A 19,803-nucleotide genomic window follows, 5' to 3' on the forward strand; every position below is an offset into this window, starting at 1 on the left:
CAACCCGTAAGTCATTCTGGTGTAATGCCACATACAGTGAAACGTGAAGAAAGTGAAAGTGAACAAATGGATCATAAAATGTGCATTGTGTGAAAGTGCAGTGTTAGAAAGAAACGAGTGCAGAAAGTGGAACTGAAAAACAATATCTTTTAACATGTGGCTAAATCATCAGCACAGGAACAAAAATCCAAAAAGAGTCTCTCTGGAACCATTCAGAAACTATTTAACCGTCAAGGGACGCCCACTTAAAACAAAGGGTAGACTGTCTTCACAAGCATTCCTGGAATTAAGATATAAAGGGCTTTAAAATACAGCTAAGGATACTTGGAAAGTACTGTAGCAGACAGCATTCTGTCTATTTGGAGGCACTGTCCCTTCTTTAGGGCGGGCAGTGTGGAGGAGAGACTGGAAACAAGGGCAGTGAGCCAAGTCATGGCTGAAATAACTAAATAAGCACAATGTGCTCTGGACCTTGAGTCCACTAACACCCTGTGAGTCAGTGTGTGCATGTTATATATGCATGAAAAAAAAGTGTGTGTGATTCTTTTGTGTGCAACAAACAAAAAGATTGACGAAAAAAAAAGTTCTTCCAATGGGAACATGACGCTCATTAAAGCAATAGATGGTAAATGTATGCAGTGCGTGTGTATGCAGCATTTGACTCTCCAGAGCTGAGGCGTGTGTGTTGACGTCCTGGCTCAGAAGCTATGACTCCCCCTGTTATATAACCCTGCATGTGGCTTTGCCTCTGGAGAGGAAAGGGATGGGGGTGGGTGGTGCCCTGAAGCCAGAGCCTCCTCTGAACTACATCATGTGAGCACAGTGACTAAAAGCGGCAGTAGTGAACACATGCACTTGTAACTTTGTGGGTGAGGGATGCTTTCAGGCTGTGAGAGTGTCCATTTCTGTGAAGATGCTGTGTGTGAGTGTGAAGGTCTGTTTGAGAGGTACCATGTGACAAACGTAACGTGTGTGTGTGTGTGTGCGTGCGTGTGTGCGTGTGTGTGTGTGTGTGTGTGTGTGTGTGTGCTCCCAGTGTTTCAAAAAAACTAGCTGGTCTATCTTCGTGGTCACAGGGCGATGCTGTTGGTCCTGTGCTCGGGAAAGCAGAACAGTGAGTTTGAGGGTTCATCACAATCTTCGGGCGTCCCGGTGTCTGCTGCTGCCAGTGGATTCCTGCTAATGACCAAATCCAGGACGTCTCCTGCCTCTATAATTAGGGGCACAGTTAGACAACAGTCCAAGTCCCTTGTCCTGACACGGTTAACCTGGAAGATGAGAATTGAAAAAAAAAATAAAACATTCATCATGCTTCTACATTTACTTTTCTTTAAAAAGGAATAGTTGAAAAAATTGAGTGGAAATTTGTGTAATTCTTTATTGGTGAGAGTTTCATTTGTTTCTAAGTAGGAAAAACAGAATAATAATGATGACCAGGTTTAGGCCTGGCTCAGTTTATAAACGGTTTCACTGCTGTCCCACACAGTAACAACAAAAGAGCCATAACATAGCATAAAGACAAGACAGAGAAACAAGTAACAAAATCATCCTTCATATGGAAAAAGGGCCTGGGATAAAAGGAAGTATTCAAATATTTCACTGAAGTAAAAGAAATAATACTACAGTGTAAAAGTACTCTGTTACAAGTAAAAGTACAAAAGTATGAGCTTCAAAACATATTTAAAGTATCAACGTAAGAGTACTCATTAAACAAAATGGCCCATTTCAATAAGGCACATCATATTTTTGGATTATAATCATCAGTTATCAAGTTGTACTTTATAGAAATTATACAATATTTAGCTGAAAAGAAGGGATTGGTTGCTTTTAAGTGATTACAGTTCTGATTCAGAAGACAAAAATATCTGTATAAATGTTAAAATTGCTAAATGAAGGAGAGTATTTCAAATGTGATATGTTTTACTTCAATTATATACTTCAATTATCATCATTATAATTATTAAGATTATGGGGGTAAAGCAAAGTATGGGGTTCATTTGTGATGGCTATTCTCTTAAGTATTGCAGTTATTACAAGTATGGATAATACCTGACAGTGCAGTAGGCTACAGGAACGACGAGAAGATGGATACCACTTTCATGTAAGACAGTTAAATATGAAGCTACAGCCAAAAAATGTTGAGTTTAGAAGCAAGACTGGAAACAGCCAGCTTGGCTCTGTGTTAACAACCAAAAATGTTCCTACCAGCAACTCTTATGCTTAAATTGTGGTTTTGGGGAAGGGGGGGGGGGTTCAGTGGCTTCCTGGAATCTGGTTGCCTGGCAACCTCTCATAACAATGTAGGGTTTCCCCCTTAGCTGTTTCCAGTTGTTATGCTAAGCAAAGCATCTCTTGGATGCAGCTTCATATTTAACAGACACACATAAATATGCTCAACTTACTAATATTTCCTGATAAAACCAGGGGATGGTAAGCTTAGCTTTGCAGGCGGTTGCTTCATATTTACAGTACAGACATGAGTGTGGTATTGATCTTATCTTCAAACTCTCACCAGAAAGTGAACAAGCAAGTTTTCCAAAATAACAAATTTCTTTAAAGCAGTACCTGGAGAATGCGGTCGAAGGGTCTTAACCCTGCCTGGTCAGCAGGGCCATCGGGGCGGATCATGTTGACATAAACCCCTTTCTCCAGGAGCCCGTCGGATACACTGAAACCAAAGTCATGGCTGTCATGGTCCTTTCTCATAGTCACCTGCAAACACAAGGGATTGTACAGCAATTCACATAATAATAAACATATAGAGGCTTTTATGCATGATGTAAAAAGTCCTGGAGTATTGTATTGGGGGACAGATTTAAACTAGAATTAATAAAAGTGTATTTTTTGGTGAAACGTGGATGCTTCACACAACTTCAAACAGACAGCACAGAAGATCTGAAGTTATAATAATATAATAACTATAATGATTATTGTTATTATATTATATCATATTATTGTTGCTGCTCATGGGGGAATCGGTGGGTCTCTGTGAATCATGAATAAGTCATAGTGTGTTCTTTATGTAAAGGGTCTTGAAATAACTTTTGTTATGATTTGGCATTATAAATACAATTTAATTGAATAATGGACAAAAGCATTATGATGTCACAGGGAAATTGACTTTTGGGATATAAAATGTCCTCACGTCATCATTTTATTCTATTAGACATTTGTGTGTAACGTGTCATTAGCGTAGGGATTCTTGCGTCTGTGAGGTCCCAGTGACCTTGGACCTCCAAGATCTAATCAGTTCATCCTGAAATCCAAGGATGTGTCACATTTCAAGAAAATCCCTCCAGGGGTTCCTAAGATATTGAGCTCACAATAATGGTACAGACAACCCCAAACCAATGACTCCGGTCACGGCTGTCGTCGGCACAAAAAAGGATGATCAAAAATCGTTATAGCAGGTGGCGTCTGTATACTAAACAGTTAACGTTGTCACCTGCGAATTTTACACCTCTACTACGACAAGGTCAGCAGGTTTAATGAGACAGCTTTAATGTGGGACTTCAGATGACTTTCCATGATATCAAGTAAGATGTGTCAACTCAAAACATTTTTAATTTCCACACTGCAGGGCACGATAAGCTATGTTATTACTGCCGCATTTTCAACTCAGTCAGTCTCTCCGTAATACACGGAGATGCATGGATGACACCAAACCAAGCGTCTCAGGGAGTATACAGACTCAGGTGCAGACTGTGGTCACAGCATGTGCAGCTGCTGAGGTAATGAGTGTTGTGTGGGTTTGTCGTGTACACACACTGCAAGTCCCGACTGGCAGGTATCCACTGGGTCCAATAACGCTGTACACGACAAGCACAGCGAGGAGGTATAAACTTCATAACGGGCAGAATCCCTCTGGACGTTGTTGCTTGTACCATGTTCATCAAGCTGTGAGTGCAGCTGACAGATAAATGATCGCTTTTTTATCTTACTTACTTAACTCTCTAAACGGCCATTTGTATATCTATTCGGGTTACATAGGGTACTACGGTTAACAACTGTAAAACTATATCAAATCATCCGTTACAAACTCTCACTAAACTCGTGCAGTATAATTCAAGTCTTGTTTGTCCAAGTGTATGCTCTGTACTTGTATTGTTGTACTTGTTGTACTGTATCTGTAACTTTTCACTGAAACCTTACACTTCCGCTTCTCATTCGTGTCAGTCCTGACAAGCACTTGTTTAATTATTTAGTACCTTCTTAACAATTACAGCATACAGTTATATTGTTACCAGGTAAAAAGAGGGAGGACATTAGAACAATTTGGTACAATATGAACTTAATTTGGTAAAATATAAATGTGTATGTTTTTAAAATGATGATAAAATACTGGGGGAAAGTAATGTTTTGTGATTCAATGGAGCTCCAATCTGATACTGATGTCAGAGAAGAAGGAAAGCTTTTCTTTGTCTCATATCATCAGATATGATGGGACTAATAGCTGCTTTTTGTTGCCACTTGTTTGGCTCCTTTCATGACAGATTATAAAAGGACATTTACTTTGTAGAATAAGCCTGTTGGTTCCCCTCTAATTACTGGGTTATTTAGTTCTAGGTCCCTTATAAATGCCTGTTTCTTGTACTACTTCCCTTGAACCCACCTGTGGATAAAAAGTAAGTATTTAATTGGTACCTGTTGTGCACAAAATATTTGAACTGTAATTTATGGGCTGTAATCTAAAGCATTACTGATGTTTCCTACATGTGCATTTTTCTGTTTGTTTTGAAACAATGTATTCGTATGTGAAATTCCCGAACAGAACTACCTTATGCAGGGCCAGAGTGGTAGAGGACAAAATGTCAGCGGTGTCCCCTCTGCTCCGCAACGGTACGTCTCTGGCTCCAGTCAACATGTTCAGGTTGCTTTTGTTCTTAGACTCGTTGTGCATTTCCTCTCCTTTAATGGGACTGATTTCAGATCGAAACATTGAGTCGTCGTCGGTCTTGGTTTCCTCTAGGTACAGACTGAGAGCGCTACCTGTCATGGATGCCTGAAAGAGCACAAAATCAAAAAGGGATTATTTCGGCATCATGTATTAAAATAAAGAAGACTTCCATTTGGACAGCACAATGTATAATCTCTCATGAAGTGTACTAGGAGCCTGATTAGAGGCCAGGGCATTACACAAAAGCCGTCCTGGGTCAGTATGGCAGCAGGTGCGCTGCCTGTCAGATTTAATAACAGATTACACACTCTGGCGATTATCATAATGCTTCATCTGGCGTGGTCATTTAGGCCGACACCAGTTTATGAATACATGAGTGGGACAAAGCAGATAGAGGAGGGGAGGAAACAGGAGCAGAAAGGGGGCTGGCCTACCTCCAGCTCCCTGAGAATCTCTGACTGGCCACAGGTCTCGAGGTCCTGCAGAGCCTGGGACCAGAAGCTGTCTTCCTGGTTCAGGGTGCCATGGCAACGTGGGGGGCTGACAAATCTATGACAACGCAGGAACCAGAACATGAGAGCAGCCATGCGATTCTTGTGGCCGGTGCTGCTTACAAAAGGCAGCATGGGGATTGCAGTTTTTGGGCCGCGTGCTGGAGAATCACTTTGAAAATCTCGCAGGACCACATTGAGGGTTTAACTGTAAATTCTTTCACTTGTGGCAAACACAAGCAGTCCGCTAGATTAGACAAAGCCTTTAAAAGAGTTCAATTTTTACAAAAGTAACCCCCCAAAAAAGCAGAAAATTTGAAAGCATGTGACACAAAAGTTCAGAAAAAAAGAAGTCAAGTGTGAAGAGACAGATAAGGCTGATGATGTATCCTTGGGCGCTTTTTTGTGGAAACGTTTTTTGTTGTGGACAAGGGTGACAGAAAAAGATGCATCTATGTGAAACACCAAAGAGCTCGTGGGCAGTTAGTAAAGCAGATGAGACAGAGAATACCTAAGAAAGAAGAGAAAAGGACAGTTTTGGAAAAGCACAAAACATGAAAACATACAACACAAAATGAAGAGAAAATAATTCAGACAGTGCAGTTTGTCTTCGTCAATGAACCCAAAGAGGGGGAAATAAATCACAGGAGCTGTTATTTATACAGTATACACAGTGGTGGAAAAGTACTTGGATCCTTTCTCAAAAGGTCCCATATTAGGCTTATTTTCAGGTTCATACTTTGATTCTACTAGAACATGTTTACACATGTTTCTCATACGTTGGTCTGAATATACCTGTATTCACCCCCAGTCATTGCAGTCAGGGAATGACTGGAACGGCACTGTAGAGACACCTTTTCCTATATATAGTATAGTTGTGACATCACAGAAGTCCTGACGGCTTGTTTAAAGACAGTTTCTTAATACAGGCTCTGTGCATTTCTTTGTGGATTGTCATTTTGATACTTTCATAATATTTATAGCACCTCGACCTGCTTTACTGTAAAAAAACAACATGGGAATCTCACTTTTTACAATATGGGACCTCTAAATGAAAAAAAAAAAGCCAGAATATCAGAGGTGGGAATTTGTCTTTGATAACAAATTATAAATATTTAAACAAGTCTAAGTCTAGGCACTGCTTTTTTTGTAAGGTCACAAGCCAAGGAAGCTGGGAAATGCTGGTTTAATCTTTAACGATACGTTATATTCTAGAAGTTTATCTGATGTGGTGTGTGTGTGTGTGTGTGTGTGTGTGTGTGTGTGTGTGTGTGTGATGTGTTTTATGCAAAATTTAAATATGTAAAGTAACTAATGGCTAAACCTGTCAAATAAATATGGTGGAGTAAAATAACTATAAATCTCTGAAATGCAGTGGAGCAGTATAGCATGAAAGCCCATTTTTTGATTGAGTTACTTTCCACCACTGCTTGTACACAGAATTTATTTAAATCAAATATGCCCTTTACTGTGAAGTAAAACACACTGAAAGCTGCAATGACATGAAAGAAGATGTTGACAGAAGGGAAACTGCACGCCTGAGCACTTACCCAGGTATCTTGTCCCACTCATCCTCAGTGAATCTCCCATCATACAGTGCCGAGTGGTGGACCAGGCCTCCAGAGCTGGAACTGGTTTGGCTCCTGTGCGTTGTGCGCCGCCACTCATTTGGATTGAGCAATATATCGGATGCTTTGTGAAGATACGTACCTGTGAAAAAAAAAAGAAAAGATCTCATTCATGCAAGACAGGAAATGGGTCATTTATAGGCAGTAAGCTTCCGGTGGACCTCACCTTGGCTACCGTAGCCTGCGTCAAACCCTGAGCTATCCCAGGAGCTCATTGCAGAGTCTAGACTGGGCAGAGTGGCAGAGTAGACCTCTGAGTGTTTGCTGGTCTTCTGAGAGTCTGTCAGGTCATCCTCTGTGTCACTTAAAAACCCAGCTTCTCTGTCCAGAGGCCGCTGTCCATCAGACTCTAATAATAAACAGTGAGTCAAATCATCATTAAACCAGGAGGTAGTGCATTTCATGTCTATTTTCAAAACGGAAAAATAAAAACCTTAGAAAAAGTCCTGTATTATGTCATTTTCAGGTATTTTTCTATTTCCTTCTTCTGTAAAATATGGAAAGGAGGAGAAAATTGCACGATTGGTGATGATTGAGGACGAAGGGAATGTATAACTACACCTTGGCTTGACCTGGAGGCTCCTTCCACAGAATTTACAAGCTACCGACTGTACAGACTAAAAGTACGACAACAGAGGTCTTATTCATGAGAAGTTATGCTTTAGGCCCATGAACCAAAACAAAAATGAAATGTGAAAAAGTGAATGCTTATGTCAAAATGCAACCTTATCTAGTCACATTATGTTTTATTGATTTTTTCCTTTTTCTCTATTTTACTACGCTTTTCTTATTTTACTAGTTTTTTCATTTATTGTGTTTTATGTTTTTATGTCAATTCTGCAACTGTATTTGTAAGATTGATTTTGCAAACCACTATGAGTAATAAGAAAAAAGAAACAAAAAAGAAAAACATACTGTCAGCTTGTTTTTTTATCTTGAGGGTGACAGACTCGCCGGCCATCTGCAGGAGGTGGATGGCCTCGCTCAGTGGCTTTCCTTTCAGACTGACCCCGTTGATGGCAAGGACTCGATCCCCTATATGGATGGCCCCGGTCCTGCAGGGTTAGGAGAGCAGAGGAGACAGAGATACCAGAGTATACCAGACAGTACCGAGAGGCCGGCCAGGAAACCTGTCAAGCTGCCAGGGTGCTGACTGGGACAGAAACAAATAGGCTTCTTGTTAAAGAAGAAAAACGAGACAGACATTGTTTACTGTCTTGTTTACTTTAAAAAAAAACAAAAAAAAACTCTAAAAAGGGGGCCCCTACAGATTTGACTCACCTCAGCCCATCTTTACCCCCGACCCCTAATTCCTCACCTTCACCCCTTCTCTCACCTCTCTGCCAGGCCTTTCTTGGTGAGGCCAGAAATGACGATGGGGTCAAAGGGCTCCTCTGTGCCAGAGATGGTGATGCCTAGTGGTCCGTTATATCTCTTCAACTCCACTGTGTAGATTATAGAGCCTGACATCTCCAACTCATCTACAGCACATGGGGGAAACAGTAGATACCATGCTAAGACTCAAGATTTTATATACATTATAAACCCTGTGATGATAGGATACCTTTATGATAAAATGTTTGAAAAAGGTTATACAAATGCACTAATAATATGAACCATTAACCCAACAGAGAAGTATCTCCTTTATTTCTCATTTTATTGCTTTAGACTATTGTAAGGTTAATAAACAGGAGTGATAGAAGTATTCACACTCTTTACTCAAGTTAAAGTATCAATACACCGTTTGCTGAATAAAAACAACTACCTCTTGTAGAATTATAATCGAATAACATAATACTTATTATTCGGAAATGGGCCATTCCTTAAAATTAGTACTTTTGGTACTTCAAATATATTGTGATGCTTATACTTGAGGGGTCATGAGATGATTAATGTGGCTGGAAAGAAGAAGTTTGGCTGCACAAGTCTGAGTTCATTTTTGGGTTTGTTTCTAATCTCGGCTTCAAACTGTTATTTAAATGAAACCATTAGAGAAGTTTAAAAGGTGTAAATATCTGTCAAGGGGCTACATACAGTTTCTTGTAAGAGCTCGCAAACCAAAAATAAACCACTGGACCACTATGATTCTTGACAATGTAATGTATTTTATAATCTTGTGTGTTTTTATAGTAAATAATCTAAAGTTACTTTCAAACAGAAATATTCAAATTAAATACCTCATAATTAGTATTTAAAACATAAGTAAATGAGTAAATGTGCTTGGTTTTCCACCACTGCTTATATACGGGATGTACTGTAGGTTTGGCGTTTTATAGGATCGATGTACCAATGTTATCCTCATCTTTCTGGATTCGGAGCTTGACCATGTCTTCGGCTTGCTGCAGGACGTGCATGGCATCCTCCATGGTGCAGTTCTCCAGACGCACGCTGTCGATGGCCAGCAGCCGGTCTCCAGGCTCCAGAGTGCCTGTTCTGGCGGACACAAGAGCGAGAGGATCACAACCATCAACTGGGACCTGGCTCCTCCTGACTCAGTATGAGAATCCTATTAGTGTCTCAGTGGGATCCTTGTGGGTCATTGTAACCTCACCCTCAACCTGATCAACACTGAGCCCTGTTGAAATGTAGCTGCTCTGCCGTACTGATCCTGTTTTGATAGCTAAATCCAATTAGGCTTGTATTACACAGTGGCTTCACAAAATTTTATTTTGTCCATGAGATAATCCCTTATGTGGACTAATGTGACCTGAAAGAGACTGTTTTTTTCTATTATCCAAAAATAGATATGACTTAGTGCTGTGAGAGCAATAAAATGTTCAGCAGTCCTACTACTATCGCTGTGTGATGATAGGACATACCTGTGTGCTATGCTTCCCTTTCTGATGTCAGAGATGATGAGGGGCTTGTCAGGTTTCTTACTCGCTGTTAAAACAGAAGAAAATGATTTTATCGTATGATATGGGATGTATGATACAAGGATAAAACCATTTGAAGTCAGGCAACTTCCTTTTCCTTTTGCCGTACTGATCATACTCTGCTTCCCGTTCCTGTTGTACTCTAAGCACAAAGAGTAACACTGAATGCTGGTGCAGGCCAGTATTATTCAGAGGTAATGAGGTATGCGCCTTTGTGGTGTTGCAAGCCTGAGTTTTATGGGTCACAGAACATTGACTCAAAGAGATTTACACTATGCAGGTTTGTGGAGTATTAGTGGGCAACACTGCCCCCTGCTGTTCATCTTAAACTCACCACTGATGGTGATGCCCAGCTCCACTCCTCTTCTCTTGGGTAGTTTAACGTGGAAGGTGCCACTGCTGGGAACCACTGATTCTAATTGGGATTCAAAGTAAAGATAAATGTTAGTAGGATGACACAAATGCACCAGGTGATCACACAATATAAGACTTTATATTCACAATATGATACCTGCAACATCAAATTCAATCTCCACCGTGACCTTATTGGCCAGAGCGGAGTCTCTGAGCAGTTGATGGGCCTCCTCCAAAGTGCCATCTTCAGTCGGGATCGCATTAATGGACAAAAGTCTATCCCCGACCTGCAGCAGCCCACACCTTCACACAGAAAAAAAAACACACAAAAGAGGCCTTACAGCAGCAATAAAGCCTCTGCAAAAGACCGAGTACACTCGAAGATTCAATATCTGTTGATTAACCCATTGATGAATCTAGTAATGGTTTAAATACATATGCCCACACACTAGTCTCAACAAGGCTTTGGATTTCTTTTTCAGTGAAAGGATTCTGACGAGTGACCCATTCAGCCTATGTGACATGTGGTCACAGAGTGTTTTAAATGCCATGTATAAAATGACATGACCTCTAGGCTTGACACAAACAAACAGACCACACTGAACTGAAATAGCCTCAGCAAGTGAGCACTCTTAAGGAAAAGAAAACAACTAAAAAACCAAACACATATCACACATTTAATCAGACCCCTAATTGCAAGGGCAAACACCAGAGCACTGTCAACTGATATTAATTCACTAACTACCACTGCTCATTAACCTTGTGTGGAGGCTTAGACATCAACATAACAGTCAGATGCTGTACTTGAGTCACTGCTGCTGGACTTATCGTGTTACAAACCCAGGGGACACAGCCCTGTAGTGCCGGCACAGACAGCAACATCAATCTTGCAAGACAAGGACCGATACGACACACTGACCTGATCAGAGCAGTGTGTTTATTAGACTGCAACATGTAGTCCTGATCAATAACCCCCCCCACATGATAACTTAGTTTAGGTCACTGCCAGGTCAAAAGATGTTCCTCATGTATTTCTAATGACAACTACTTTAGTCTTGAGTGTGTTTTTGACAAACACACTCAAACGAATGTTCTCATTTGTCCAGGTCATCGTTATCCCCAAAGCAATTTCAGTATATATATATATATATATATATATATTTTTTTTTTTATAAATACTACAGCAAATGTAAATAATACAAATTTTAAAATCCTGAATACATTTTCTTACTTTTATTAATGCAGTAATAATGACATAAGTATTTCAAATCTTTAATAATTCCATCAGATTACATATTTCTGTTTTCCATTATAGGCATTGTTTGTCAATTTAGTTTGACACGGACAGCGTATGATGTGATGTATAATGTTTGTTTACCGGCAAGCAATAAGATTTTTATATATATATATATATATATATATATATATATATATATATATATATATATATTCTACTGAGAAATTTCACTCTGGACCAAAGTGGTGGACAACCTGACCGACAGACCAACATTGCCATTCATAGAGCCACACTGGTGTTGCTGAGTAAAGATTAGACGAAAGAGGCTTTTAATCATCTTGTGACCCCTAAAATTTGGGAAACACAGCATTAAAAAAATGCAGCTCTAATGCCTTCAGCTGAAATACTCAGAGACACAAGGTTAAAATTATCTTTTACCCCCCACATGTGGATGAATGATTAGCACTGGGGCCGTCTAGTCCAAGGTGACTCCCTAAATGCTACTGCTACTTTTACTCGTTAGGTGTCTCAGTGTGTTACCTCTCAGCTGGGCTGTCGGGCTCAATAAAGCGGATGACTGGGGGAGCAGACAGGGTTTCTGTGGCAAAGACACCCCCCTGCAGCTGGATCCCAAAACCTGTGAGTGGATCCCCCCTCAGGACGACCTCACTTGTTTCCACATGAAAAACCTGGCCCCCTGGGCCGACAGAACTGGACGCCAGAGATACTGAGGGACAGAGGGGGAGGGCACACATCAGAGAAGGAAATAAAGTAGAGAAGTGGCAGATAATGGAGCAAGAGGGGGCTTGTGTGGGAGAGAAAATGGAGGAGGGTAAAGGGAAGAGACATGCACCCACAGAAATGACATGGGAACGAAGAGGGAATGAGTCACTTCTCAGAGTTTATGTCAGTCACGTTTACGTCAGTGATCAGTCAAGTCTGTTCACACACTGAGGGGGTGGAAGAGGAGGGAAAGGTGTTTAAACAGAGCAGTAAACATGTTTAAAAGGTCAGTTCATCTAAATTACAACACATTTTCTCACTTAACCTCTTTAAGCATCTCTCTGTGCAGATAGCATGTCGTTTTATTTATCTGGATTCTGAGATTTCTGCCTCCACTCTAATACATGGCAGCACTCAGGCACAGCAGGGCTTTCTGATAAATCCTAACATGCTCATATTGACCATGCTGATGTTTGGTAGGTATCATTTTTACTGTTACCATCTAAACTTAGCATGTTAGCATGGCAACATTTGCTAATTAACACTAAACCAAGTCTGAAAATGAAGCCAACAGGGAAGTGCTAAAAACTGCAGTGCCTCTATTGGCCACTTGAGGCTTTGTCCAAAAAGCAAGTCAATCTCTATAGACATGCATGTTAAAATTACCAACTCTACAGCAGAAAAAAACATGTTTACAGCCTGGTGCGAAAAACGGTTTCGGTCTCATGACTCCTGTACTGGGGCGGAATTTTTATATATAATTGAGCTGTTTACATTTTATTAAGGCTTAAAGTTCTGCATAAATAAAGGCATACAGCTTTACAGGTGGGTGCCAAGTATTTCTATTCTCTTCTATTCTATCACAGCAGCACAGTCTGCATGCCGACGGGCTCAGCTCCATCCATGTGCCACCACTTTGCCTGTTTTTGGATTAGATGGGAGTTAGACGCCCACTTTGAGCTTCAATTTGGCTATGTTGTACAGTCCATGCACTAAACACAAAGTTTGCACACATTAGTTCTGCAGGTCATACGGTATGCCTTCTTCACCGAGAAAAGGCAGACAGTGACTTTATAGTGCTTGTAAATGGAAAAAAAACAACGACTCCAATAAAGCACCTCGTCATTGTCAGCAGCAGGCACTTCTGCGGCTGGCCGAGGCAGAAGACGCCTTAAAAATTAAGGAATAATGCATGATCATTCAAGGATATAACTGGATTTCTAACCATACAAAGCTTAATGCAAATGGGTGAAGTATTCCTTTTAGGAACCTCTTTCTACTGAACAAGCAGTCTCTATAAAAACTGTCAGTGATGAAGTTTTTATCTTTATTTTTCTCTTTTCTTTTTAGTTTTAAATGTTATCGACATGCACCCAGTTGCCAGTTTATTATTAGGTACATCCAGTTAGATGTAAAGCAGTCTGATAAAACAGTCCTGCAATAAATATAGAGATGTAAATGTGGTGGATAAAATAGTGGATTAATTTGGTTGAACCGACCCTTTGTCATAGTAGTAAAACAAACAAACAACAAAAACAGAGGAGCAGGCGGATGGTCATACATGAGCTCTTGTGGTCTTTTTTCCTGTTCCTCTTCTTGCCCGTCAAGCTGCGGGGGCTTGTGGGAGCAATGGGAGGGATGGGGCAAGGCAGCGTGTTGCTGCCCTGGCTGCTGAAGCCTGAGGTGGCTGTGGAGGAAGGGGAGAAGCCACCGCTCACCAGAGCTGAAAGGAGACATAGCACTACTTGTATCAAAAAGGCTGGTACAGTTAGATCAAACCACATCACCATGACATTTTATCCACGACCACAGCAGCAGCAGCAGCATCATAAGCTCTTGGGAACATGCAACAAAAGAAAGAACTGTGATAACAGTGTTGGAGTAAATCTCTTGCAAAAGCCTTAAACATGAAGAAGAAAGAGCTCCTGCTATGGTGTCTTGCCAGCAGCAGTGCTGTCACAAGTGATAACTTACATTTGCAGTGGTCCTGCTGGTTGTGTGGGTGGCTTGGGCTGCTCCATGTCTTGCCGTGGCTGGCATGTGGTGGATGGCAGTAGTTGCTACTTTGGTCCCAGTGATGATGGTTGCTCTTCTGTACTTTTACTGGAGCAGAACAGAGTCAAACACATCCATTAATCAAACCAGATCCTTCCCTCTGTTGTGCACTAAATTCTACCCATGAAATCATGCATTCATTCCCATGTCTAAATTTGTACCACACCACACAGTGCCTTGGGGATAATTTGGAGCAGAGTAATTGATATTTAATGTTTTCGTCATGGTACGCTAGATTAAATCCTATGGTTTAATGTATTTTGACGCATGGAGCTGAATTGACTAAAACGGAAGCGATCATCTAAAGAACAAAAACCATCTTACTTTTATGAGCAAGCTTCCAAAAAGCTAAATGCAAACTGGAGATCATTTTTATAGTTTCATTTTCAAAAGAGCCCGAAGGTGCAAAAAGAGTTTGAGCAGGTTGACCGCTGCATGATGTTGTTGTGTTAATCAGGAAGTAAAACTGGCTGTTAGGTGGCTTGACCTTGATTGGGCACAGCTGTAAGCTTGATTGCTGATGATGCAGGGTGTCTATTTCTGCACCTGATTTGCAGCAGTTTGGTCTAAAAGTGTTTTAATGTAATCATGTGCGATACATATTCATGTGTTGGGTTGTTGCACAGATTGTTAATTCTGAAAGGCGTCTTATCTCTCATGTCAAAGCCTGCATAACACAGTGCATTTAGTCAAACCATCTGTGAAGCATTCAAAGGGAAACAACTGACCTCCTGTATGACACACACCTCAATAATTAACTTTCCATTACAGATCCATGCAGCTAAATTGTAACAGAGCGTTACATGTCACAGTAATCCTTGCTGCTTCATTTGCAGGGGTTTAATCTCCAACAACTTGCTCACATGGATGGAGGATTTGCTGGAAACATGGATGACTGCAGTAGTGTCTGGGATGTTTGCCATGTTCAGGGAACCTGGTTAAATCCAACCGTATGTAAATCAGAATACAAGCAGGAGAACCTGTTTCTGTCGGACTCAATCAGACCTGTGAAGCTTTGGCTCTGACGGCTTATTTTAAGCTCACCTAGGGGAAGCTTTTCAAGAAATGGTGTTTTCGATTGACGCTGGTGGAAGGAAACATTAACTCTTAATCTTCTAGTGGCCATATCAGTCTTATTAAATCCCCAGCAGAGATTAGACAAATTGCATCTTATAATCATGCCTTATCCGGGGGGGCGGGGGGGTTTATCATAATGTCATGCGCCTTATTGAAGACATGAATCATGATTGAATAGAAATTTCAGAGGAAAGGACGCATGGCTGTCATTTCATAGAGAAGTAATACATGAGCAGCCGATGCAGTTCAAGTATTTTACTGAGCAGTCCTGGAAAGCATTAATGTGTATTCCTTCTTCAGAGGATTTAACCCCTCATTAAAAAGGATTCAACGTCCGCTACGGAAGACTAAACTTTATCTTATTTCCTTTGTCATGGTGTATGATTCCTCCCATGCTCACATGTTAAGGAGCCCCTGCAGCTGCTGACCCAGAAATAAGTCAGCACAACATGATCTCTGACAGAGAAACTGTGCGTGTGTGTGTGTGTGTGTGTGGAGTGTGTGTGTGTGTGTGTGTTTGTGTTTGTTTCTCTCTCTCTCTCTCTCTCTCTCTCTCTCTCTCTCTCTCTCTCTCTCTCTCTCTCTCTCTCTCTCTCTCTTCTCTCTCTCTCTCTGTACACTCAGTCTTTTTTGCATACCAACAAGCCACCACACATAGAACATGGGAGAAGACAGCCGGGTCACAATACATGAGGATGACATGCTGGAACTCCAGCCTGTATACTGCACATTCTCGACAATTTCCACACATACTACTTCAAAATATTTAAATGGTGTAGTGATGAAACAATTACTGTCTACTGTGAATCCTTTGCATTCCCCTTCATATTTGCATATTTTGAGCGTGCAAAAAATATTTCTGTATAGTTTGCCTTACAGTTTTGATTAACAACATTTATTAAAATGCATGTACAGTAAAAGCAAATTCAAATGTATGATACCAGATATTTCCTTTATGTATGGGGTAAAAGGCCAAACGCTTGGAAACGACTGGCTCTAGTTTAATCTTTAATGTAGTGTACTCTATAAACTCATCACATGTTTATTAATGCTAACTGAATAGTCAGTTACACAAAAACAGGCTATTTGAAGACATAAACTTGGGCTCAGGAAGCTTGAAATTGTAATTTTACACATTTTCTGGCAAAAAAATATAATTGATTAACAAAAAAACAATTAACTAAAATATTTGCTTCAGCCCTAAATTATGCTTTGTCTGAAGCGACTCTCATATCCCTCTAATGTCTTTTTGCAGTCTCTCTTTTGCTTTTTCTGTCACCTCCAGGGCTTACCTGTGTCTTGCGGCCTGACAGGGAGTCTGCTCTGACTGGCTGGGAGAATCTCCAGTTTTACAACATCAGATGTGCTTGCAAGTAGCTGCGTGGCCTCCATCAGAGAGCAGTGCTCCGCGCTGGTCCCGTCAATAGACAGAAGGATGTCACCTGCGTGCAGCGCTCCGCACCTGAGAGACAGTGAGGCAGATTGTGTCAGGAAAGCTTTTGTTTAAAAGTAAAGTTTATGTGGAGCAGTACACTATAAGAAGGTTGGTTTCACCTTTCCACCACGCTTGCTGCCTTTATCTTATCAATAATAATAACTTGTTTGTTCCTGTATATTGTTGTGGTGAGGCTGATCCCGAGGCTGGTGGAGGGACCTTTCACTATCTCCACCAGCAGAGGGCCCGAGGCTTGCTGCACTGCCTCTGAAACAGATAATACACACAGATATGAGAGAGGCCTGCACGGTTACTGGATGCATCTAAAGCCAGTAACACAATACATGTATTTTAAAATCTTCATAAATGTTCTATATTTTCATTAATCTGGCATTAACCACATGAACTGATAACAGGTGAGTCTTGAGATTCAGTTAATCTTCAGTTTTTAGTGCAACTTATTGCATTTTGTAAAATATATTTTACAGGTGCAACCCCTCTGCTATCATTTCTCAAAGACAGGGACAAGAGGATGCTCATACAGAAGAGAAGATGTAAAAGTATACAGAATGTGTTGATTTAATCAGAGTTAGAGACACAAAGGAACAGACAGACAGAGAACAGAGACATCATGTTGCCTTTGAGGACGTCACAGCAGAGAAATCCAGGGGAGAGTCGCCCCATGCCAAAATATTGAAGGCCAGACACGGCAGGCAAAAACATTGAGGTCCAAACCGCATACTTAAATTAAAAAAAAAAACTTTAAGTGCATACCGCAGCTACCCTTACAGAGTATGTCTGCTTCGTTCAGTATTCATACTAATGGAACACATTACTTCTTCATAACATTGCAAATTGAACTTTGAGCCTTATGCCCTCTGTAAAAACTTTTGACTCTAATATGTCAATAAAATGAAACGAGAATTTTGTTCTTCTTTATCAAAGGTTTTCATTTCTCTTCTTGAAATGTATGCAAATTAGCCCATATTTCACTTGATAATGCAGCATTTGCTTATTTATACACAATTTCAGAAAGCATGTGATACAAGAAGTAATTGTCTTTTATAGAAGTAATCAACGGGGGAAGTGTCATGCTGATATCTGTTAGATATACTTTTTAGCCCATTCACCTGTCTTAACAAAATATCATATAAAAGGGATAACCTTCTAAATTGTCTCTCAGTTACATACATTTGAATTTGCTTTTACTGTACATGCATTTTAATAATTTTTGTCTTACATAATTGTTGCATAAATGGTCGCTATCATGTATAGGGGGCATACCAGAGGGATGAAGACGGACTGTGAGAAAGCTGTGAACATAATTGGTGTTTGTATAATATGAGCTCATTCAATTGCATGTAGAGGATATTGAGTTACTGTATGTCAGTCTTAATGAGAAATGACAAAGAAACACATTTTATTGACCACTGTCCTTCGGCACAGTTCCTTAGGCATTCAACTGTCTTGATTCAACAATGACAAAGGGACATGAATGGCATCTGGTACAGTGACCGATAAAGTGTACTTCAGTATAAAATAATGTGACGATTGCTCTTAATGTTTTAAGAATTGCAACAGTGTTTCTTATAATTGTGAACCCTCTGACAGGTTCAGTCTGGAGGCAGGAGGTCTGGATCCCAAACTCCCACATACAGAGAGACAATGTGTGTCAAATGTCCTTGGTGACCTGCCCTATTTTGCACAGAGCAGGAATTCTGATCTTATGGAGAAGCAGTCACCATGATGAAATAGTTTATAATCTGTAGTGAGTTCCTGTCCTCAGTGGCATATTTAACTACTTTTTAACTCAGTGGTGAGGATACTTTTGTTTTTTTTAACTTAAAACAGATTTAATGCGCTCCTCTGTACACTCACAGTTAGTCTGATCTGTGTTGGCGGTTATTCCTATTCATGACATTATAATCAAATCAGTCAAAATAAACTGAACAAACCTGTATTGCAAATGTGCTTGAAATACTCTGGATATGATCTGTTTACTGTACTAGATTACATCAACAATTCACTTACTGCAATGGTTTTTGATACAGAAAAGTATCTTTTAAAGGTACCATATTATGCTCGTTTACAGGTTTATACTCATATTTTTGGATTTCTACTAGAACCTGTTTACAGGCTTTAATGTTCAAAAAACATAATTGTTCTTGTACTGTCTGTCTGAATATACCTGTATTCACTCTTGCACCGTTATTCCAGCCTGGGGAATGACTGTAGCGACACTTTCTACTATTCATAGTAGAGTTGTTACATCACAGCCGTACAGAAGTCCTGTCGGCTCATTTAAAGGCATAGTTTCTGAATATGGGAGTGGATCAACGCACTATAATAAGACAATCTACCCTTTCCCTGTTGGAGTGTGCTCTTGGGCCAGAGTGACTCCCCTGGTGGCGTCTGCAGCACCGACAGTCACTCACATCCACGGCCACATTATTTACCCTCAGAGCAACGCTGCCCTACCAAGCCTCCACATATTCCCTTTGTGTGTGTGCTCACCCATGACAGAGACGTCATACTCAATCAGGAACAGAGCTTCCTGGCTGCTCTGCATCAGCACGGTTAAAGCGTCAGCATGCTTCTCTCTGTTTAAAGGCATCCCGTCTACGCTCAATACTCGGTCTCCGGCCTTCAAAGTGCCCTCTCTGGAGAAACACATGAGTAGAAAAGGAGAAAAATTGAAAACACAGGCGACCAACACAAGATGCTCATACAAGCGTTTAAGCACCAGTCACAGTAAATCATTAAACAGTTCCACATGAGTGTTCCCTCCCAGGTGAGATGAAGGATAAACAAGATTAGCGGCCGTAAAGTCTTTGATGCTGAATTATGTTTGCTTCAGTCTGTTGGTGCTCTCAGTTTTTATGGGGAAAAGTGCAATGTTGCATTAGCCTCAGCAGTGTCCTTTCTGCTTTGAAGATAGTTTAGATGTGTTACAGCCACAATTTCATGTGCCAGCCTGATCGTAGACTGATGCAAAACTAAATATTGTGCACATAATAATATTGTTCTTTT

General features: G+C 40.5%; 1 protein-coding gene across 1 annotated transcript in view; it reads right to left on the reverse strand.

The window, feature by feature from the left end:
- Nucleotides 1–1,070: 1,070 nt before the first annotated feature.
- The window catches only part of LOC310952145 (glutamate receptor-interacting protein 2-like), a gene marked incomplete at both ends in the record, with an annotated part of 29,276 nt that continues 10,543 nt past the window's right edge, over nt 1,071–19,803 (reverse strand). Inside the window, 18 exons of the mRNA XM_083920650.1 lie at nt 1,071–1,268; nt 2,566–2,712; nt 4,778–5,002; nt 5,332–5,446; nt 6,939–7,098; nt 7,183–7,365; nt 7,932–8,071; nt 8,353–8,497; nt 9,304–9,449; nt 9,836–9,899; nt 10,227–10,307; nt 10,404–10,549; nt 12,024–12,210; nt 13,768–13,929; nt 14,181–14,309; nt 16,631–16,800; nt 16,893–17,040; nt 19,288–19,433. Of these exons, the coding sequence (XP_083776776.1) occupies nt 1,071–1,268; nt 2,566–2,712; nt 4,778–5,002; nt 5,332–5,446; nt 6,939–7,098; nt 7,183–7,365; nt 7,932–8,071; nt 8,353–8,497; nt 9,304–9,449; nt 9,836–9,899; nt 10,227–10,307; nt 10,404–10,549; nt 12,024–12,210; nt 13,768–13,929; nt 14,181–14,309; nt 16,631–16,800; nt 16,893–17,040; nt 19,288–19,433 (2,692 nt within the window). The remainder of the gene's footprint in view (nt 1,269–2,565; nt 2,713–4,777; nt 5,003–5,331; nt 5,447–6,938; nt 7,099–7,182; nt 7,366–7,931; nt 8,072–8,352; nt 8,498–9,303; nt 9,450–9,835; nt 9,900–10,226; nt 10,308–10,403; nt 10,550–12,023; nt 12,211–13,767; nt 13,930–14,180; nt 14,310–16,630; nt 16,801–16,892; nt 17,041–19,287; nt 19,434–19,803) is intronic.

Source organism: Echiichthys vipera (assembly GCF_963691815.1).
Source record: "Echiichthys vipera genome assembly, chromosome: 9".
Taxonomy (NCBI): domain Eukaryota; kingdom Metazoa; phylum Chordata; class Actinopteri; order Perciformes; family Trachinidae; genus Echiichthys; species Echiichthys vipera.